Source organism: Tetrao urogallus (genome assembly GCF_951394365.1).
Source record: "Tetrao urogallus genome assembly, chromosome: 4".
NCBI lineage: Eukaryota > Metazoa > Chordata > Aves > Galliformes > Phasianidae > Tetrao > Tetrao urogallus.
In genome coordinates this window covers 49,899,747-49,920,041 of record NC_136817.1, presented here as the reverse complement: position 1 = coordinate 49,920,041, position 20,295 = coordinate 49,899,747, and the positions used below count along the sequence as shown (strand labels likewise).

General features: G+C 39.5%; 1 protein-coding gene across 1 annotated transcript; it reads left to right on the top strand.

Annotated features, from left to right (window-relative positions):
* Positions 1–2,281: 2,281 nt before the first annotated feature.
* On the top strand, positions 2,282–19,217 carry PGM2 (phosphoglucomutase 2; the record flags this gene model as incomplete). The annotated part of the gene is made up of 14 exons (XM_079535081.1): positions 2,282–2,353; positions 5,294–5,461; positions 6,267–6,373; positions 6,687–6,771; positions 8,445–8,528; positions 9,899–10,092; positions 10,954–11,143; positions 11,810–11,907; positions 13,483–13,663; positions 13,762–13,855; positions 14,720–14,849; positions 17,312–17,501; positions 18,133–18,266; positions 19,115–19,217. 14 exons carry the CDS (start codon positions 2,282–2,284, stop codon positions 19,215–19,217), a joined length of 1,830 nt encoding a protein of 609 aa, XP_079391207.1.
* Between the last annotated feature and the right edge of the window lie 1,078 nt (positions 19,218–20,295).

Below are 20,295 nucleotides of genomic sequence, written 5' to 3'. Positions count from 1 at the left end.
TGCGTTTTTCTAATTGTGCTGTGTCTGCCAGTCAATCTGTACTACAGAAACAAAATGTCCCACTCTTCCATCTCTCACTGGTATTCCAAGATGCTGTATGAAGTGAAAACTAATAAAATAGCTTGGCATCTTTAGACTGCATGAAGTAGGAAAAGTTTTATATCCTTTCAGAAGCTGCAGCTAAGGTGAACTTGTTAACAGCCATGTTATACAACAAACAACAGCTCACATATCACCAGAAGCACAGCTGTGGCTAGCAGGGACCTCTGGGTCCTTCTAGTCCAGCCACAGCTCCAGCAGGGACACCAGAGCAAGTGCCCATGGCCAGGTGCCTTCTGAAGATCTCCAAGGAGGAGAGCCCACAACCTCTGGGCAGCCTGGGCCAGTGCTGTCACCCACACAGTAAAGCAGTAAAGTCCCTCACTGGAATTCTAGTATTCATTTGAATAATTTAGAAGTCCTCACAGAAAAGATGCAAGAAGGATTAATTACAGCATCTGAAGTTCCCAGAAAGTGTATAGTCAGTAAAATGACTCATTTTATCTGTTGATTTTTTTTTTTCTTCTAAATTTGACTGGTTGGGGTAACAGCTGGGGGGGAGGGGGGGGGGGGAAGAGGAGGGAAAGAAAATGGCACCACCCTTTATGACTTGATTTTATCTGTTTTTCAGTCTGTGGTCAAGCACATACAACCTTTGTCTGATAATTCAACACCTCAGTGCTCTCATGAGAAAACACTGGCTTTCTAAATCTTTCTTGGAGTTTACTTCCTGGGAAAAGTGATGAAGAAGGATCTAATTGTGAGATTATCTGGTACTTTGAAAGGACTTGGACTGTATTAACTGCATGAAAATGATGATAATCACAAGTGAAAGCACTTGTGCAAAGCAGTTGGCTGATCTTCCTTTTTTCCATGTCTTTTAATCCCTTTGGATGATGAAGTTTCTGGAGTGTGGCACTGCGAGTAGGGTGTTTCTGAACATGGAGCAGCCCCAGAAGGTACTGGACAGGGACTTTAACATGGATTTTCAGTAAGTTGTGCTATGTGATGAATCCTTGCGGCCCTTTTCCTCTGTTGTCTTAAAGAAAATGTGTTTGAGGCACTCCAGAGAAAAAGGAGACTCTGAGGATCTGCTGATCTGTTCCCACTCCTTTTGCTTGTAGGACTGCTGGAGTGCTTTACAAAGTTAAGGACTCAGTGTCTGTATCAATCTTCACCTACAAAAAGAGCATTTTATCTGTTATTTGTTCTGATAAATGATGAGGAAGGATATCCATTAACACCTTTGTACACAGTATGTGGGACTACTCCTGTCCATGTGCGCTCAGTGGAACAATTCTGGACAGTGACAGGTTTCCAAACATCTCTCCATCTTGTTACTTCTGTGAAGATTTATGTAAGAATCACAGAATGGCCCAGGTTGGAAGGAACCTAAAGGATCATGAATCTCCAGACCCCCTGCCAGATGTAGGGCCACCAACCTCCGCATTTAATACCAGACCAGGCTACCCAGGGCCCATCCAACCTGGCCTTGAACACCTCCAGGGATGGGTGTCCACAACCTCTCTGGGCAGCCTGTTCCAGCACCTCACCACTCTCTTGGTAAACAACTTCTCCCTGACATCCAACCTAAATCTTCTCTCTTTCCCCTTGTCCTGCTGTTATCTTCTCTTTCAAAGAGTTGACTTCCCTCCTGATTATAGGCTACCTGTAGGTACTGAAAGGCTGCAATGAGGTCACCCTGCAGGTGTGCAAGGGGAGCTCATTATTCTAATTGCTTGTACCTGTCATTAATATGTGATTCATAGTCCACATGATAACAGAAATAGTGTCACTTGGTAGCAGTGAGCAACTCAGACCAGACGGGATGTAATTAGCAGCGAACTGTGTTGAAATAAAATTACTCTTTAATGTGAACATTTGCAATACCGAAGAAGCTCTTTGCACGAAGCGGGTTCTCAGCCCCGCTCAGTGGGAACAGAGCTGCGACCGTCTGACAGCACTGCCCAAGGGGGCGTCTTGCAGAGAGAAAGCGGTGCACCCGGCGGGTGCCGCTCCAAGTCCCGAGCGCTGCGGGTACGCGGGCCGGGCCCGGCCACGGGAGGGCAGCAGCCGCCACCCCCGGAGCCGTCCGCCGGGGTTGGGAAAGCGCTGAGGCCCGGCCCTGAACTCGGCCGGCAGCGGGCGGGGCTGAGGCGGGGCGGCCCGGTCCCGGACGCGCCGCGGAAGAGGGAAGCGGCGGGGTGGCGACTGCGGCTGAAACAGCGGCTGGGACAGCGGCATGGCGGTGCAGGGCTCGGCGGGGGACGCGGCGCTGAGGTGCGAGGCCGAGCGGTGGCTGCAGTGGGACAAGGTGAGACTGCGGGCGCCCTGCCGGGTTTCTTTGAACGCTGCCTTTCCCTCTTGTTCCTGACCGCGCCTGTTGCAGAGGGAGCTGCCGGACGCGCAGCGCTCAGGGCGGGAGCGCGCTGCTGTGCCGTGCCTCGGAGCCCCTCCGAGCTCCCGGGTCCTCCGTGTTGTGTTTGCTGAAGCGCCGTTTCCAGCCATCCGCGTGGGCCTGCCTCAGTGCCGGGAGTCCCGCTACCCGTCCGGCCATCTCGCTGGCGTGCGGGTTGCTGGGCGTTCCCGTCTCCGGGGTCTTTTTCTGCCTTTTCCTGCTGTTGCTGTAGTGTGCGTCGTGTCTGTTCCTACGGAGATGTTCGGACATCTGAGGACGTCTCTCTGCTTCCGTCTGCTTTGACCCTGACCGTGCTGCATGTAGACGGAAAAGCATCTCTTTATTTCCATATTCCACATGTCTAAACAGACTTCCTGCGTGGCCGTGCTCTGGGAATGCTGACGGAGCTGCCCGTCGCTGCATTTCCTGCGCAGATCGGGCCTGGCTGTGCTATGGGTGGTTGGCGCTTGGTGTCCCTACACATGGCAGTTGTTCACTTGGAGCACGCTGTCCCCGAGGTGCTGTCAGTGGCTGCCCTTTGCCCATCGCCGCGCAGTACGTAGGTAGGGGTGGAACATGCTGCTTTGGTAGGTGGCCTGCTTACTTCAAGGCTATTCTCAAAAGCACAGAACATATACATATATATATATATGCAAAGTTATCTTCTCAGATTTCAATAAGCTTTTGTGTAAGTTTTTCTCAGTTTAATGGATTTTTGAGAAAACAGTCTGGTTTCAAGGGTGCCTGATATTAATAAGATAACTTCTCCAACTAATGTTAATTATTTTCCAGTGTTCTGTCTAATCATTTTTATTGGTGATTCCAATTATCTCATGAATTCCTACTGAAGTCTAATTCAACATCCCCTGAAGATCTGTACCTTTTTGGAAGGTGTGCTCTTGGTTAGTAATAGCATCTTTGACTGCAGTACTACTTGACCAGTATGCAAAGCCTCATTGCTGATTGCTCAAAAACAGTAAGGTGTCATTGCTGTGCTTCTGTCATTTCACTTGCCAGGGAGAAATTCCTACAGTGTTTGCACTGAGCAATACCTTTAATCCAATATAACCCTTGCCCATTTACACTTTTTTTTTTTTTTTTTTTAAGAGACCCCTTCATGGCAAGGATAGCTTTTTAATTTGAAGGGAGAAGTTAATATTTAATGATGATAAGCTGCATGTTTCTTGCAAAATAGTAGTTTGCAAGAGCAAACCCTTGCATATGGAAATGGCCCTGCTGACTTTGCTGGAAGGTTTTACCAAGGTAACAATTACTGTGTATATTACAGGCTATTTCATCACCATATGCGTTACAGAAGTATCATATTTTTCATTTTTCTTATTATCATGCATAAAATCATGGATAGAAGTTGGCTTCTGTTTTTATTAAAAATAAAACTTGTTTACTCAGTACCCATCCTGATACTTCAAAAACATTGGAAGAACTTTTGCAGTGATGAAACATCTCTGGGGCCTTCAGTTCGCGTGGGTTCAGTTAAATAACTTTTTGTGTGAGGAGGTAACATTTGGGCAAGTTGCACTGATGGTTTTTCCTTGTATCATAACACCTGCTGCTGTAATCAGACAGATCAATATTCTCATACTCTTGTCCTGTTCCTGCAAGGAAGGTTAAGTTGCCAGCATTCCTGGACTGGTAAATTACTAATTCTTAAACTGGAAGTTAATAATTCAGGGTTACTTAATTGCTCAGTAGAAAAAACAATTCTTTTTTCTTCAGTGGTATTCTGCAGTATATAGTTTGCTGATTATCAGCAAAGGCTCATTAGCTTTTATTTAGACTGTCATGCCTGCCCTTCAGCAGGTGCATAGATCAGTAATTAGGGCAGGCTGTGTCCACAAATGATGAACATATTGTAATGTTTAAGAAAAACACAGTTGGCTTGCCTGGTAATCCAAACTGGTATCAGTTTGCACAGAGTCCTTACATCTTTATATAAAAAGTTTACTCCCATGACTGCTTTATGCATGTTCTTCAGCTGCAGAAAAAAAAAAAATACAGAGAGAGATTTATTTTTTTGCCCAGGATGATCTGCTAGGCTTTCCTTTGATCTCAGCATATCTAAGTTATCCAAGAAACAATCAAGTCCCTGACCTTCTCGAGGTCAGTTGGTTGACCAGGAATCAAAGCTTATGTTCATTTGGAAATAATAATCTTTGTACTCCAGCATGAAGAGCATGTAATGGTGCTGTGAGTAACCCGAGGAGCACGCTGCTGCTTTGCATAACACTGTTGCTTGGTGGCTGGAGAGTGCCATCTGTCCTCCTGGCTCATCAGCATTCAGGGAATTGAACTGATGTTAAGCCTGACAAATCCCACGTTATTGAGATGTTGGGGCATACAAGGCTTCACTAATTCCAAAAATGAGGAGTTGGTAGGAGTTGTACCATGCAAGCAATACACCAACAAAAGGAGGAAGACTTAGAAAAGAAACTTTTCATCATTCATAATAGGTAGGATGGGACCTTTCTCTCGCTGCTCTGCACAGTGTGAGATTTGCCTGTAATAGTTTGGCTGTAATCATGACTGTGGCACTTCATGGATTTTCACAAGCACTACTCACAAATACATTTCATGCCAATTATTTATCTCCTGACCAGTCTGTTTTTTTACTGTCCCTCTTGTACTGACTTTAAATTCAGGAAATGTAGCAAAAGTTCTGAGGTTCCCAAAGCAGTGCACTGTGTTGTAATACCAAAATAAGCCAGCAGAGATCGTGGGGAAGGATGTCAGTTCTATTAAGAAGCTTAAATGTGTCTAAAAAAAAACCAAACAAACAACAACAAAACACACACACGCAAAAAACACTTTCAGAATATCTGAATTTTATATCTACAGAATCCCAAAACTTCTGCAATAGTGAAGGAACTAGTTGCTGAAGGAAATGTGGGAGAACTACAGAAATACTTTGGCTCACGAATGGAATTTGGCACAGCTGGGCTGAGAGCTGCCATGGGAGCAGGAATTTCTCATATGAATGACTTGACTATTATCCAGACAACTCAGGTATTGTATTCATCGTATTATTTCATTCAACTGGTTGGATCCAGGAATGGAAGGGCCTCACTTATGACAAGCAAATGGGCATTCTAGGGAAGTACATGGTTTTTACTAATAAAAAAGAAAAAGGAGGAAAACAGAGCTAACCAGCATTTGGCTGAACTTACATACATGTATAGGTACTAAAGTCAATCTACCTGGAGGGAGCTTAAAAAATAAAGTCCTTAGAATTACTGTATCTTGGACTGCTGGTGTATCATTGTATCATTGACCTAAACAAGCATCCTTTCATTACTAAGGGTGAGATTCATTTCTGTCTTAGTGCCAACTGGGATGCATTTTTTTTCAGTGTCTGGTATGATGCCATGTTTTGGCTCTTGGAGAAGAATGATGTTGATAACACACTGATATTTATAGTTCCTGTTAAGCAGTTGTAGAGTGAATGACTGCGTGGTGCTGAGCCACCCGCAGGGTTAAACCACAGCTGAAATGTTGGCCAGTTGTTCACTTCCTTATCTGATATCTTAAAGAATTAATAATTTCTGTATCTGCAGATGAGACTAACCATGTTACCTGGTTCTTTCTGGAGCTGGTTCTGATTTTTGGAAAAGTGCTTAAATGCTGTCAAATTTTATTATTTTGATTTGAAGGTTTTTGTCATTTCATGATGTTTATTGATCCTGAACTGAATCCCAATCCAGTTCAGTGAGATGTGTGCAGTGAGATGTCAACATCTTAGCAGTCATCTTAATCCAATGAGAAATGAAATGCTGAGATCATATTAATGAAGTGAATTTGTTATTGTCTTCAGGGATTTTGCAGATACCTTGAGAAGAATTTCAGTGACCTAAAAAAGAGAGGAGTTGTGATTGGATTTGATGCTCGTGCCCACCTTTCAAGTGGAGGTAGTAGCAAAAGGTACTTTTCAGGTAGTATTTTATAGATGTCTTACATGATTCTTCATGGTCTTATGACTGCTTCAACAGCATTTTCTCTTTCTCTGGAAGGAATTTGAAGGATTTATAGTATTTTTATTTTCTTAATGCCAAGGCAGTTTTTATAGTTGTGTTTTGTCTTTAAGGAATGGGGAAGGAACACGTTTAAGTTGTGTATAATGATTTCCTTTATTTTATTTTATTAATTGGAGTGAGGGGAGGAAAAACTGAAATTCTAGGGAACAAATGGATGAGAGAATGAATATATTTCCAAGGCTTCTTTTCTTGTTATTTAGGTTTGCAAGACTCGCTGCTAATACATTCATCAGTCAGGGAGTTCCAGTTTATCTCTTCTCTGACGTAACACCAACACCTTTTGTGGTATGTTTCTCTATTAAATCTTTTTATATGCATACAAATTCTGTGAGATATCAAAAATTAATACTTATATTAAGGAAAAGTAGACAAAACATCTTGAACTTTTTAAGTTCTAACTGCTTAGACTGCTTGCTTTATGTTTACTTAGCTATGTTTGATTTCCAACATCCATAGCAGTAGAAGAAAGAAGCTGAGTAGAATATCTGCGACAGTGAGTGCCCAGTGACAGTATTTGTGCCCATTCATGCTTTTGGGCACATTTCTTGAAGAAGTCATTTCATAGTCTCTAGCTTAACAGAGTGATAGAATATCCTGAGCTGAAAGGGACCCATGGTGATCTTAGAATATCTGAGTTGGAAGGATAAGGATATGGAGGGATGGAGACTTAGTGTGTAAATGCTTGTATTGATACAAAGTTTGGTAGATTTAAGTCTGCATTCTTCACAAGACAAGTTAAAGCAGTGTTGCATGAGATGTAGCTGATTGTATTTGCTGTTAAACAGCCAGAATTGAACTTGAACTGGACCTCTAGTCATGAATAATGCTTTATTTTCAATTGACTGTATCTGCTTGGACTAGTTTATAATAGCTCTCTCCAATCATAGAATCACTGTAATCACAGAATCGCCAAGGTTGGAAAAGACCTACAAGATCATCCAGTCCAACCATCCACCTATCAGCAATATTTCTCACTAAACCATGTCCCTCAACACAATGTCTAAACGTTCCTTGAACACTTCCAGGGTTGGTGACTTCACCACCTCCCCAGGCAGCCCATTCCAGCACCTGACCACCATATTTCCTAATGTCCAGCCTCAGTCTCCCCTGGTGCAACTTGAGGCAATTCCCTCTAGTGCTGTCACTGGTTACAGAAGAGTCCGACCCCCGTTATAGAGAGCAATAACGTCACCCCTGAGTTCCTCTTCTCCAGACTACATAACTGCAGCTCCCTCAGTAGCTCTTCCTAAGGCCTGTGCTCCAGAGCTCCCACCAGCTTAGTTGCCCTTCTCTGGACACACTCCAGGGCCTCAATGTCTTTCTCATAGTGAGGGGCCCAAAACTGAACACATACTTGAGGTGTGGCCTCACCAGTGCTGAATACAAAGGTTCAGTTACTTCCCTGCTCCTGGTAGCTGTACTATTTCAGGTACAAGCCAGGATGCTGTTGGCCTTCTTGGCCACCTGGGCACCCTGCTGCATCATGTTCAGCTGAGCATTGACCAGGACCCCCAGGTTCATTTCCTGTTTCAAGAACTGCTCTCACAAGACGATATGGATGAGAATGCTGCAGCTTTAGTTCTGGTTGCCCTCCGCAGACTTCTGTCATTACCCCAGCACTTTAACTCTTAAAGATCTGAAGTGTTTCATGTCATTCTGAAGCACACAACAGATGCATTCAGCTTCCTTCTGTAAAAACGTTACTCCAGTGAGCCTATCTGAAACAGCACTAAATACACTTGGTGTGTTTATGGTAAATGTCAAGTGATGGCAAGAGCTAAGGCTGTATCACATGGATCCTGGTGGAGCAAGTGTAGCTGTTCCTTTAGGGATTCAGTCTGCAGGAATCATATCCTGACCTTTTTATTTGGCAGTATGGAAGCATTCTCATTTACATACCATAAAATCTCCTGTAATGTTTTTCATATTCCAGTTCAGTTAATCTTTTCTCTTTACAGCCGTATACGGTAACTCATCTGAAGCTTTGTGCTGGAATTATGGTTACAGCTTCCCATAATCCAAAGCAAGATAATGGTTACAAGGTATTCCTAAATGACCTATTTTTTTTCATTTTTGTTATTTTTTTTAATCATTTTTTCCATGTAGAGATATTAATACCATTGTATGCAGTTCCTATTGTGTTACTGACGAAATGAACAGGTAATTGGATTCTTGAGATCTAGATCTAAACAGTGACGTGTTACAGTAATAACATAATTAATATCTTAGCTCTATAAAGCAGAAAGATAAGTATAGTTCTGGAACTTTTGGAATGCTTTAAAATATTTAATAAGCTTAATGAGTTGCTTGTAAAAAGACACTTGGATTGAATTCCATTAATTTCACATAGCATATTTTTTTTTGTCTAAATGATACAATTATCAGTGTGCTTTTTTTGTGTGTGTGTTTCAAGAAACAAATGACAGATGGCTGAGCGGCCTGTCTGCCAATCGCATACCTGGTCTAGTCATATACAGACTGTTCCAGAATACAAAAACAAAGGTCAGGAGGTCTTTCTTTGTCTTTTACAATAGAAAAGCGAGGTATTAGACAAGATGATTTCTCCCTGTCTGTTCCTTCAGAACTTCTGTTTGAACTGTCCTTTTTTTTTTTTTTTTTTTTTAAATGTATTAATCTTGGCAGCTTTTTCACATCCGTTTGGATGTTTCATCAATTACTTTGTTAATCAACTTCATTTTTGCTGGTGTTTTTGTTATTTGATGTACATGTATACATGACCCAGGTGCTGTTAGGTGTATTTCCTTAAAGATGTAGCTTGCAAAACATCAGTAGGAGGAAGTGTGCAAACAACTGTCTAAATTAAAACACAGTTCTGTTTATAGATAAGCATAAAACCTGCTCTTGGATGTATAAGCAATTTTTTAAAAATAAAGGACTGCAGGTGAGGAATGTCTTGAAGCTTACATGAATTTGTGCTTGCTGTTGTGGCAACGCTGCTGCTGTAGACAGCTGCAAGATTCTTGTGCCTTCTTTCTTAGTTCTTTTTTGTAGTAGAAGTGTTTCATTTTTATTTTGACACTTTCTTCCTCTAAAGTATGGTTTTATACTTAATGATTATCTAAAAATTGAGAGGAAATATCTTGGGGAATTTATCAATCCCAAAGCTAGCAGACAGGTTGATATTTGAATCTTCTCAGTAAGTGAGCTGAGCCTTGTTTTGTGTTTCATTATGAATTTCAGCGTGCTCTGATAAAGCTTAATAGCTTTTTTTGTAGAACAAAAGTAGGACTTCAGGGGAAACATTGAGAATAAGAACAGAGAATTACTCTGGTTATTCTTCAGTGGAATTGACTGTAATACTCTATCAAATACATCTTAGCCAACAAAAAATGGCAAAACTATTCTACCGTATTAATGACAAAAATGAGCTCTTACCCTTGTTATCATTCAGGTTTACTGGGAAAATGGTGCTCAGATAATTTCCCCTCATGATAAAGGAATTTCTCAGGCCATTGAGGAGAATAAGGAGCCGTGGCCTCAGGCTTGGGACGATAAACAAATTGACAGCAGTGCGCTACTCCATGACCCGTATGCCACTATCAATAAGGAATATTTCAAAGACATACAGAAACAATGCTTTCACAGGTAAGTAATGTTAACTCTGTTAAGAATACGGGATTTTTCATGGCAGTTTAAGACAAGGCAGCTGTGATTCTGCTGCATTTTCCCTCCCTGTATTCGCATTCTTGTGATCTTTTGTGGTAATACTGGCAGCTGTGTCATTACATAGTAAGTCAGTTCATAAACTTAGTCTGGTAAGAACCTGAACCAGTAAGGTGGGTGATTCATTTCTGATTGGATTATCTTCCTGTGTTAATATGACTGTGCATCAGCCAAATGGGGCTACTGTGTGCAGCTAGGGGAAAGCTAAGGGTTGATGCTGACTATGAAATTTAATGTTCTGGGGTTACAGCCTTAAAGTGGGCCAGACTGGTCTGACAGAAGGAGGTCATACTCTGTCATTCTTGCATATGTTTCTGGTGACTTTGGGAGCCTTGCACATATGTATTGCTGTCACTTGCTTGATATAAACTTTACTCAATAAAATTAAGTGGATGTTTCTTTTTGTAAATTAAATGAGCAGCAACCTGTTATATCACAATCTTAACTATCCGTGATCAGATGGCTTGCATTCCAGAGCTGGGGATGAGGACTCAGTCAATTGTATTTATTTTCCACTCACCTCCTTTGGTGTGTATAGAGTGTATTACTGTCTTTCCAGTAATTTGCATGTACCAGAACAATGGATACCTACAGTAACTCACAGATCTGAAAAATGAGGTTAAATCAATCTAGAAGTCATTGCCTTTAAAAAATGACCTCTTTAGTTTATCATGTTAACAGTACCATAGAATACTGAGTCACATAGGTTTCTGAACATAGTGAATTTTCATGCTGAATGTTCTGTCATACTCAAGTTTTTATTATTAATCTCTTTTATTTCAGGAAAATAAACAAGGAAACAAACCTGAAATTTGTTCATACTTCTGTGCATGGTGTAGGTCATAAATTTGTGCAGCTGGCCTTCAAGGCATTTGATCTTAGACCTCCTTTTGCTGTTCCGGAGCAGAAGGATCCTGATCCAGAATTTCCCACAGTGAAGTATCCAAATCCTGAAGAAGGCAAAGGTGTTCTGGTAAATACATATCATTAATATTTCTTAATATTCTAAATACAGCGTATATGTGTATTTCTGAGAAGTTGCAATGTCTCACTGTTTATTTCTGGTTATTTTTACATTTATCAAAGAATTTCCTGGTATAATTTCATTAAAATTCGTAACTCTCTATGAGGCAGTCAGGTAATAATTATCCATAACTTTAAACTGTACTTTGTTCTGCTAACAGAATGTGCAGCATCTTCACCTAGAGCAAAGTGATAGAATTCCTATTTAAAATAAAAGAATAAATAAAAAGTAGAGATCTTCCTAGTCAATTCTTAAAAGTTTTTACAGCTCACGTCTGAAATACCAAGGCTGAAATTGTTCTCAAACTACGATTGGATCAGGGGCAATCCTGACAATAAGGAGACTAGATTTTCTGATATGAGTATGATCATTTTTTTTGTGAAGATCCTACTGGCTGTAACAACAGAAGTGGAATGGTGTAGGTGAAGTTAAATATCCTGCCTGTGCTCTGCTCTTGCCAGGCTTCTATCTGTGAATTGGTTACATGTTGTTTGAGACTCATCATGCAGTTGAGTGAAATTAAATAAACTGGGAAAGTTATTTGAAGTCTGTAAGGGATGTGAAAATATTTGGGAGTATTAACACTTTCCTGATGTTGCTTGCCACTGTTTTCAGACCTTATCTTTTGCTCTGGCTGAAAGAGATGGGGCAAAAATCATTTTAGCAAATGATCCAGATGCTGATCGACTTGCAGTGGCAGAGAAACAAGAAAGGTATGGCAACAAATAAATACAACCATTTTGGACTTAAACATTAGAGTAATTTGAGGGATTCTGACTACCTGTATTGCAGAGGAAGGTAGAATAGTTACATTTGTCCTTTTTAGACTAAAACCATATAGAAATGTGAGGGGGCTGTATGCAGAAGATCACAGTGGTAACTTAAATAGTGATTAAAATTAGACTCCACAAGAAAGCCTGAATACTTATTTGACATTTGCACTTGAGGTATGCACGGAGATATGCGAGCTGTTATGAATGCTCTACTTCTTTAAAGGTTTTCAGATAGAAATGTTTCAGAAGACTGACGAACATACTTCTATATTGTGTTTACTGAGAAATAACTTGAATGTTCTGCATAACTTCTGTAGTTACCAGATAATCTCAGGAATAAAGAATAATTGGTTTGTTTGTTGGTCTTGGCTTTCCTGTTTGTTGGGCTTAGGTTTTGTTTTTTTACCCTTTCCTTTCATAGCATGATCTAAGGAGGCTTCTCTGCCTAAGTAGGATGAGCTAACTGGCCCTCTCCACTGTATCTCCTGTCTCAGCCTTAGCTGGGAAGTGAGCAGTGAGGAAAATGCATAAAAAGCTTTAATTTGTGCTAGTTACAATGGGTTAAAGCAAGAACGCAAAATCACCCATGCTTTTTGTCTTAAAACTTATGGCTATGGGATACTTAGAAGGGGTGTTAGTTTATTGTATGCACCACTACTGAGAGTGTAGTGCTCTCATTCTCCTGCTGCTTTGCTAATTGTTTAGCCAGTCTTAATAGTTATCTAACTTTTGATCCTGCATTATGTCTAAATTCCACTGAAGCTTTTCATACACTAATCAAATACTAACACAGGCTTCTATGGTATCTGTACTTCTTTGACAGAAACCCCTGCTAGGACACATTCTTATGCTAAATTGTTGCTGTATTGCTTAATGCCTGCTGGCATCAGTAAGTGCAGGAGGTGCATCTGCTTTGCTTTCACAACAGGTATTTTTACTGTAGGTCTCGATTTTTGTCAGTCTGACAATGTCTTTCTCCCCTTTCATGACTGGGATTTTCTGGGTAATTTTGACCTCTGTTTTTTGGTTTTACATTCAATTTTTCCTGTTCGAACCATGGATATATATGGGTGTTTTTTTCAGTGACAGATTGAAGTATTTGTCATTAAAAGAAATATTTGTCACCAAGTCGACCAAAAATACTGATCACACGAGAACTGTACTTTTCATGTCTGTGCATGTCTGTAATCATTGTTTTTTTAAATTTGTATCTGGGTTGGTTTTTCGTGTTTTTTTTTTTTTTTTTTTTTTAATTTAAAATATGCCAGAAATATCACTTTTTTTGTATTTGGATAAACTTATTAGCTGGTGCATATGATGGAGGAGGACAATAAGCATTCCAGGATTCTTTGGGGAATATATATATTTTTTTCTTAATGAACATGAGGTATCTTGTTACTGTTACTTGGAATTCAGATGTAGTTTTATTTGCCATTCTTCATATGTGTAAGAACCAGTAGAAGTTTTTCCAGTACTGCCCTTTAAATTCTATATTTTTTTTTTCTCTCTCTCTAGTGGTGAATGGAAGGTGTTTTCTGGAAATGAGCTGGGAGCTCTGTTAGGTTGGTGGATCTTCACTTGCTGGAAAAATCAAAACAGGGATGCTTGTGCCATTAAAGATGTCTACATGTTATCAAGCACAGTTTCTTCCAAAATCCTGAGAGCAATTGCACTAAAGGAAGGTTTTCACTTTGAGGTAAGTTGTTAGAAGATTACTGGATGTACTTTGATTTGCTTTCCTACTAATTGCTTTTATTTTTAAAGTCTGTGGGATTTTTGTCATCACATTTGTAGGAGACGCTGACAGGTTTTAAGTGGATGGGGAACCGTGCCAAGCAGCTCATGGATCAAGGGAAAGCTGTTCTTTTTGCATTTGAAGAGGCGATAGGTAAGAAAGTATGCTTTGTTCTGGTAGCCTTTAAAATAGTGAAAGTGTTCTACTCTCAAAAAATGGCAATGCTGACCTTAATGGGAGTTATTGATATCATCCACTTGGGTGACTGGTATTACTAGTATGCAATCCTAATCTCTATGTAGCACCAACTATGGTGATGTGAACTCAGCGTCTATAAGTCTTTAGCAGTACCATTCTCTACAAGTTTTTGAAAAAAGGCACATTTTTTAGGCTTCAAATGGGGTATTTATAGCTGACATCTTTAAGCTAAGTTTAACCATGAGCAAAATAAAGTAAAATATCCCTCAAATAATATTAGTAAGCTGCAAAGATGTATGTAAGCTGAAAGTACATGAAACAAAAATTTTAAAGTTGTCATGCAATTTCTTGAGTATCTCAGTATCTGCAAACAGTGAAAATGTGACTATATAATGGATAATTCTCAGTGTTACCATATACGGAGGTATATGATATATATGCAGGGGTAATCACACTTCAGAGTCTCGCACTTGCACTGTTCTAGTAGTGTGGCATTTCTTTTTTTATAACAGTTCCAAAGATATTCAGGAGCACGTGGCACTAATATAAAACAAATCTGTGCTGAAAACTCATTAAATGCTTATTGAAATTAATTTTGATTACAAGAGAAACAATTTTTCAAATCTTAGTCTATGCTGAATAAACAGCATAGAATTAAACCAAAAATAAATACTATGGCAGTATTCGGTTCTCCTTTAAGCAACAGCCTGTCTTACACTCCACTCCACTCCCACTGCTATCCCCCCAGTACTATCTATTATTCTTACTTAAAAAAAATAATCCATCAAATATGTAAATAATATTTTTTTCTTCGTTTAGGGTATATGTGCTGCCCTGCGGTTCTGGACAAAGATGGTGTCAGTGCTGCCGTTATAACTGCAGAGATGGCTAGCTTTTTGGCAACCAGGAATTTGTCTTTGTCTCAGCAGCTGAAGGCTGTCTATGATGAGTGAGTTTGATTATAATTGTCTAATATCAGATTTTCTCCATTCCATGTAAGTTGCTTAATAGCAATCTATGGTATGCAAAGAAACGAAGACACAGGTGTGGTAACAGTGATCTGATGAGCTCTCCTACGTCAGGAGTTACATACATGACTTGGTTTTGTGTAGTTTTAAAGTATTGATTACCTTCCTAGCTCTTACTCTGTTAAAGAGATGTTTGTAACATTTTCTAGTTTTTCTGATTGATTTCTCCCATTTGAAAAGTTTGGCTCTTGAGCACTGCTCTTTCTTGTACAAAAGATTGGACTTTGTTTTGTTTTGTTTCCCCAGCAGTATTGGTGCACTGTGGAGCTCATAGTGCTTAAACACACCAGATGCACAAAAACATTAATGGCAGAATGTGTCTAAGTAGCTCTGGCATATTTATTCTGTCTAGCTTATTTCTGTCCTGTTTGCAGTACTACTTGTGATTAAATTAATTCTAGTTGGCACTTAGTTAGAATTTTTATTATATTATTCTGTCTTTCCTTTTTTGATCGACAGTGTATTTTCCTTCTGCTCTTGAATACCCAGATTTAAGCTGATTCAGCTCATGTACTATGACTGGCTCTGCTTGCTATATCCAACTGGGTATTCTCCTGAAAGCTTTGAATATGAGGCACTCCTTTTTCTTTTTCCTTTAACGCATTCCAAGACCTGCAGAAATCAATAGCTGAAATGGCTGTTGGATTCCATGGGGCAGGGTGGTGCATTCCTTATGTGGTTTCTAGGTTGGCTGTTAAAAAGGAGAGAGCAGCACAGGCTGGTGGATACTTTCCACCTCTTCATTTCCAGTGGTGTCCCTAAGAAAGCTGTGGTGGATCTTGCAGAAAGACTCTTGGAAAACTTTAGCCTTTGTGCTGCTTGTTTCACCAGTCCTCAGAGCACTAAACATACTTGTTTCATCAAAAAATTAACAAGGAATCAGGAGCCAAAAACATTGGAAAAACCGTGGAACTCATCAGCTCTTGTATGTAGCAGAAGTCTGAAAACAGTACAAAACAGTAAAACAAACAGAGAAAATCATGTCTAGAACTGCAAATATGGTATCTGACTTGGAAATTCTTTTTGCTGCTTGTAGTTGGAAGTGTACATTCAGACAGCTGTCCTTCTCTGGTATGTGCTCACTTAAGTACTTATTCAGTAAACACCTGATTCAGGTTGCCTTCAGAATCAGGATGTTTAACAGAGTGGAACTTAGCCATGCCACTTGTCTACTGTGTAAACAGCTGCTAAGAAGGTCGGACTTATTTAGCATGAAAGCATCCTGTAGATGCACCTCAGAAGACTGTTTGTGTTTCTTGCACGTGGTCACATGTGGAAAACCCGAAAATATACGGGGAAGAAAACAACTCTGTCTTATTAACAGATGCTTGATAACTGGAAGGCAGGGCTTTTCCTGGTTTGCGTTGGAGTTATTGATGTTTGTTTATTGTTTGTGGCCAGTATAGTGTTCCATTCTTCTGCTCCCTTCCATTCTAGTTGGGGTTATCTTGTGAACTGCTTGTAGAGCAGAAGAAACTCTGCTTAGTATTTTGGAGGTGTAGTAGGCAGGGCCTGTTATCATTACTACCCCATCTCAAAGCTGAAGTAGATAAGGAAAAGGACATTGTCCTATTGGGTTCATCACTTGTTTCAAATGTAAGGTAGGCTTTTTTAATTTCCTTGCTGGATTCTCAAGATTGATTTAACAATTACTAACCTTCAAGATGTTCACTTAAGTATAAATACGTTGCTGTTTCAGAAGCCTTCCAGATATCTAGCATAATAGTGCTAGTGAAAGCTTCTGTCCTTCAGATTTCTCCAGGCATCAAAGATTCTCATCAGCTGTTTATCTTTAGAAAGAATCACTGAAAGAACCAGCCCAGGTTTGTATGCTTTCTAACAACATGCTGTTCTGAAAATTCAGTGCTAGCAGGCAAGTTGTTTTTGATGCAGATTCGGCATCATGCTATTTGGCAGCAAATGGATAATGTAAAGAGACGGTAATGTAAAGAGATTATAGACAGAACAGTGTAGTTCAACAGAAACACTTCAATGGGAAAGCAGTTTCTGTAATTTGTCTGGAAAAACGTCTGGAAATTCTGTTGTTAGAAGAGGTCAGTTAGTGTCCACTCAAGGTTACATATTTAGACATATTTTGTTCTCTTCCTGTGTGTTTAGATCTCGTGGCATCATTTTTTCTTCTGGTTTAGAAGCAAAGTTTCTCACTTTCAGTTGTTAAGGAAATTTGTATCTGGAGACCTTTCCCTCTTCAAGTATGTAAAATGGAGCAATTGAACTGTCAAGACATTTAAAAAATTGTAACAGGGTGAACTAATGCTACTGTTATCCACAGATTCTTGCTTTATAGAATGTTGTATAATGTGTGTGGTGTATAACTAATAAGGCTGTTGTTTCTTCAGTTGATTGGTACATGTCTTCCCAGATATGGCTTCCATATCACCAAAGCTTCATATTTCATCTGCCATGATCCTGAAGTGATTCAGCAGCTTTTTGACAACCTTAGGAATTATGACGGAAAAGACACATATCCAAAATCGTGTGGTAGATTTAAAGTTTCTGGAATAAGGGATCTAACTACTGGGTATGACAGCAGCCAGCCAGATCAAAAAGCAGTAAGTGTACTTTTACCATGCAGAATCATGCGTAAATATGTACATATACGAATATTCTACAGAGGGATACCCTATAAAACGTATGTTCAAACCTGACTGTAAGTTGAATTTGATTTGTAGTGCTTGTTTTGTTTTGATGGGGAATAAATCAAGGTTAATTTTTTTTTCCTTTTCTTCTGTCTCTTTTCCCATCTCCCTCTCTCCCTCTTTCCCCTCCTCCCCTCTCACCCCCAAGGTGACAGTCTGTACAGGGAGGTAGAAGGATCTTGCTGTAGTGCTGCAGCAATCCTGCATTAACTTGTTGTAAGTGTAAGCTAAGTGGTCCATGTTTATTTTTGTCCTGGGGGAAGTTTGTCACAGAACAATCTGTTTACAGTCGAAATGTTGACTAGATTTGAAATGAGCTATCTAATTATACTGTTTAACAGCAGTTTTACTACCAGGTTGAGGGTCAGGTTGTGATTTGCCTGCTGTAGTTACAAGACTACACAGTTGATAAAGAAAACAGAACACAGCTTGCTTTTATCTGATGCATTAGTTACATTATATGAATCACACCATGCGTTTTGTCTTGAATTGATTATAGTCCCTTTGTAAATGTTAAATATATTTATGTTCCTACTATTTTCAGATACTTCCTACTAGTAAAAGTAGCCAAATGATTACATTCACTTTTGCTAATGGAGGAGTGGCCACAATGCGAACCAGTGGAACAGAACCAAAAATCAAATACTATTCGGAACTCTGTGCACCTCCTGGAAACAGGTATGGTCACCTACAGGGGTAAATGCTGTGTGATAGGGGCTGATCAGCTTCTCTGTAATGTTTTGGTGGGGAAAAGGCTGTTCATGATTGAATAATATTACCACAGTCACTTTTATTATTCCGTAAATATATATGCATAAAGCTTCAATCCTGAACAATGTGTTGAATAATTCTTTTGCGCTGAAATTTCTTTAAACTTGGTTTCACATTCAGTAAAAACAAGATCGAGAAAAGCATTCTGTTTAAATGAAAGTGATATACTCCTCTTTTTTTTTTTTTTAACATATATTTTGTTGCTTTAGGCTTGTACCGCTACACTTACATTTACTTACTTACTTACTTATTTATATTTACTTACTTACTTTACTTATTTACTTACTATGCAACTCTACAGTTGCATATTCTAAACCAGTTTATTTGGTAATTATATCCTTGACTAATAGCTTGAGAAGTCGCACAGACTGAAAGATGAGCAACTGCTACTCTAATGATAATAACGCTTTCTTACCGATGAAAATTCACCTGAAAATACTGTTAAGTGCACGAGTTTGAGTTACTGAATGTATATGATTTGTAATGCAGTAGGAGATACTCTGAACTCAAATTGACTGTTGGTCTATTTTACATTATATTATAGATTTATGTTTGTTCATAGTCTTAAGTGCCTTTCATACATCAACTGGAAATGAAAATCAATGCTTATTATAGAAGGCTCTAAGAACTCATGTATATACACTTCTATCATTGATAGAAAATGTTTGTCTAAAACAATACCTCAGACTGAAAATGTGCTTTTTAGCTACTCCACTGTGACATGTTTTCTCTTCTATGTGGATTTTGTTTCACAGTGACACTGAGCAGCTGAAGAAAGAACTGGATGAATTGGTCAGTGCTCTTGAAAAGCACTTCTTTCAACCAGAGAAAAACAACCTTCAACGAAAGACTGAGTAAAATAGAACAATTACTACCTTCATTGTATTTGATATTTTGGCAGCATTAAAAATGCATTATTTAACATGTAAGGATTTTTAGGACCAAACATCTGAGAACTCAGACTAAAAAAGACTTCTGCTTTTATTAAGATTCATTCTATATACTGCTGAATTTAGTATCTTGTTTTGAAAGGAAAGCATGCCTACCCTTGAAGGACCAAAAAAAGCCAGTGACCTTACAATCTGAAAGTTGTCTGCAAATGTACTTCAATCAAAACTTGTTTAATTAAATATTCCAAGTAATATCCTGACTTCTGAAAGGCAGCCTGTTTGGGGGGAAAACTTTCTTTTGTTTGTGGATAATCTGATAACAATATGAAACTCTATCTAGGTTTAGATTTGCAGGGCAAGTGCTGCTGTTAATAAGAACTGAAAGCCTGTGGTGAAACTTAGGTGAACTTAGGGCAAGTGTTTTAGAAATAGTGGTCTTTTGGTGGGGTCTTCAGCCCAAATAAACAAGGAAGCTACAGTACATTTTCTGGAGAGTGTCTGTTTGCTATGGGATTGGACTACATAGCAAACTCCATTAGAGATGCTCAGCATGCCAAACTCTTATTCCTTACAAGTGTGAAACATGCCTTTCAGTACTGTGAACATGTTGGGACAGAGTGCATCTACGTACACCTTTCTGTCACCTGACTGATCTGAGCATGATTAGGTCAGTGCATCCCCCAGTGCTGGATCCTGTCATGCTGTATGCTACAAGATTTTGCTGCATAACTCTGCATGTTGAATTTAGAGCGGAAATTTCCATTTCATTTTGTGCTGTCATCTGTACTTACAGAGCCTGAGAGGGTTAGATAGTGGTTACCAATTGGCTTTGCTATACTTTTTTTTCCTTCTGCACTGGATATCAGTATGTAGCTCCAACAGCACAGGTACATCTTGGGAAAAGAAACCTCCTCACCGTAACTGCTTCTGGTATACCATGACAGTGCTTAGTTGCTAGGTCAAGCATAGATTAAATTTAGCAAATTATTCATCAGGATTCTAGCAAATTATTCATCAGAATTCTAGCAAATACTGGGTTACCTTGT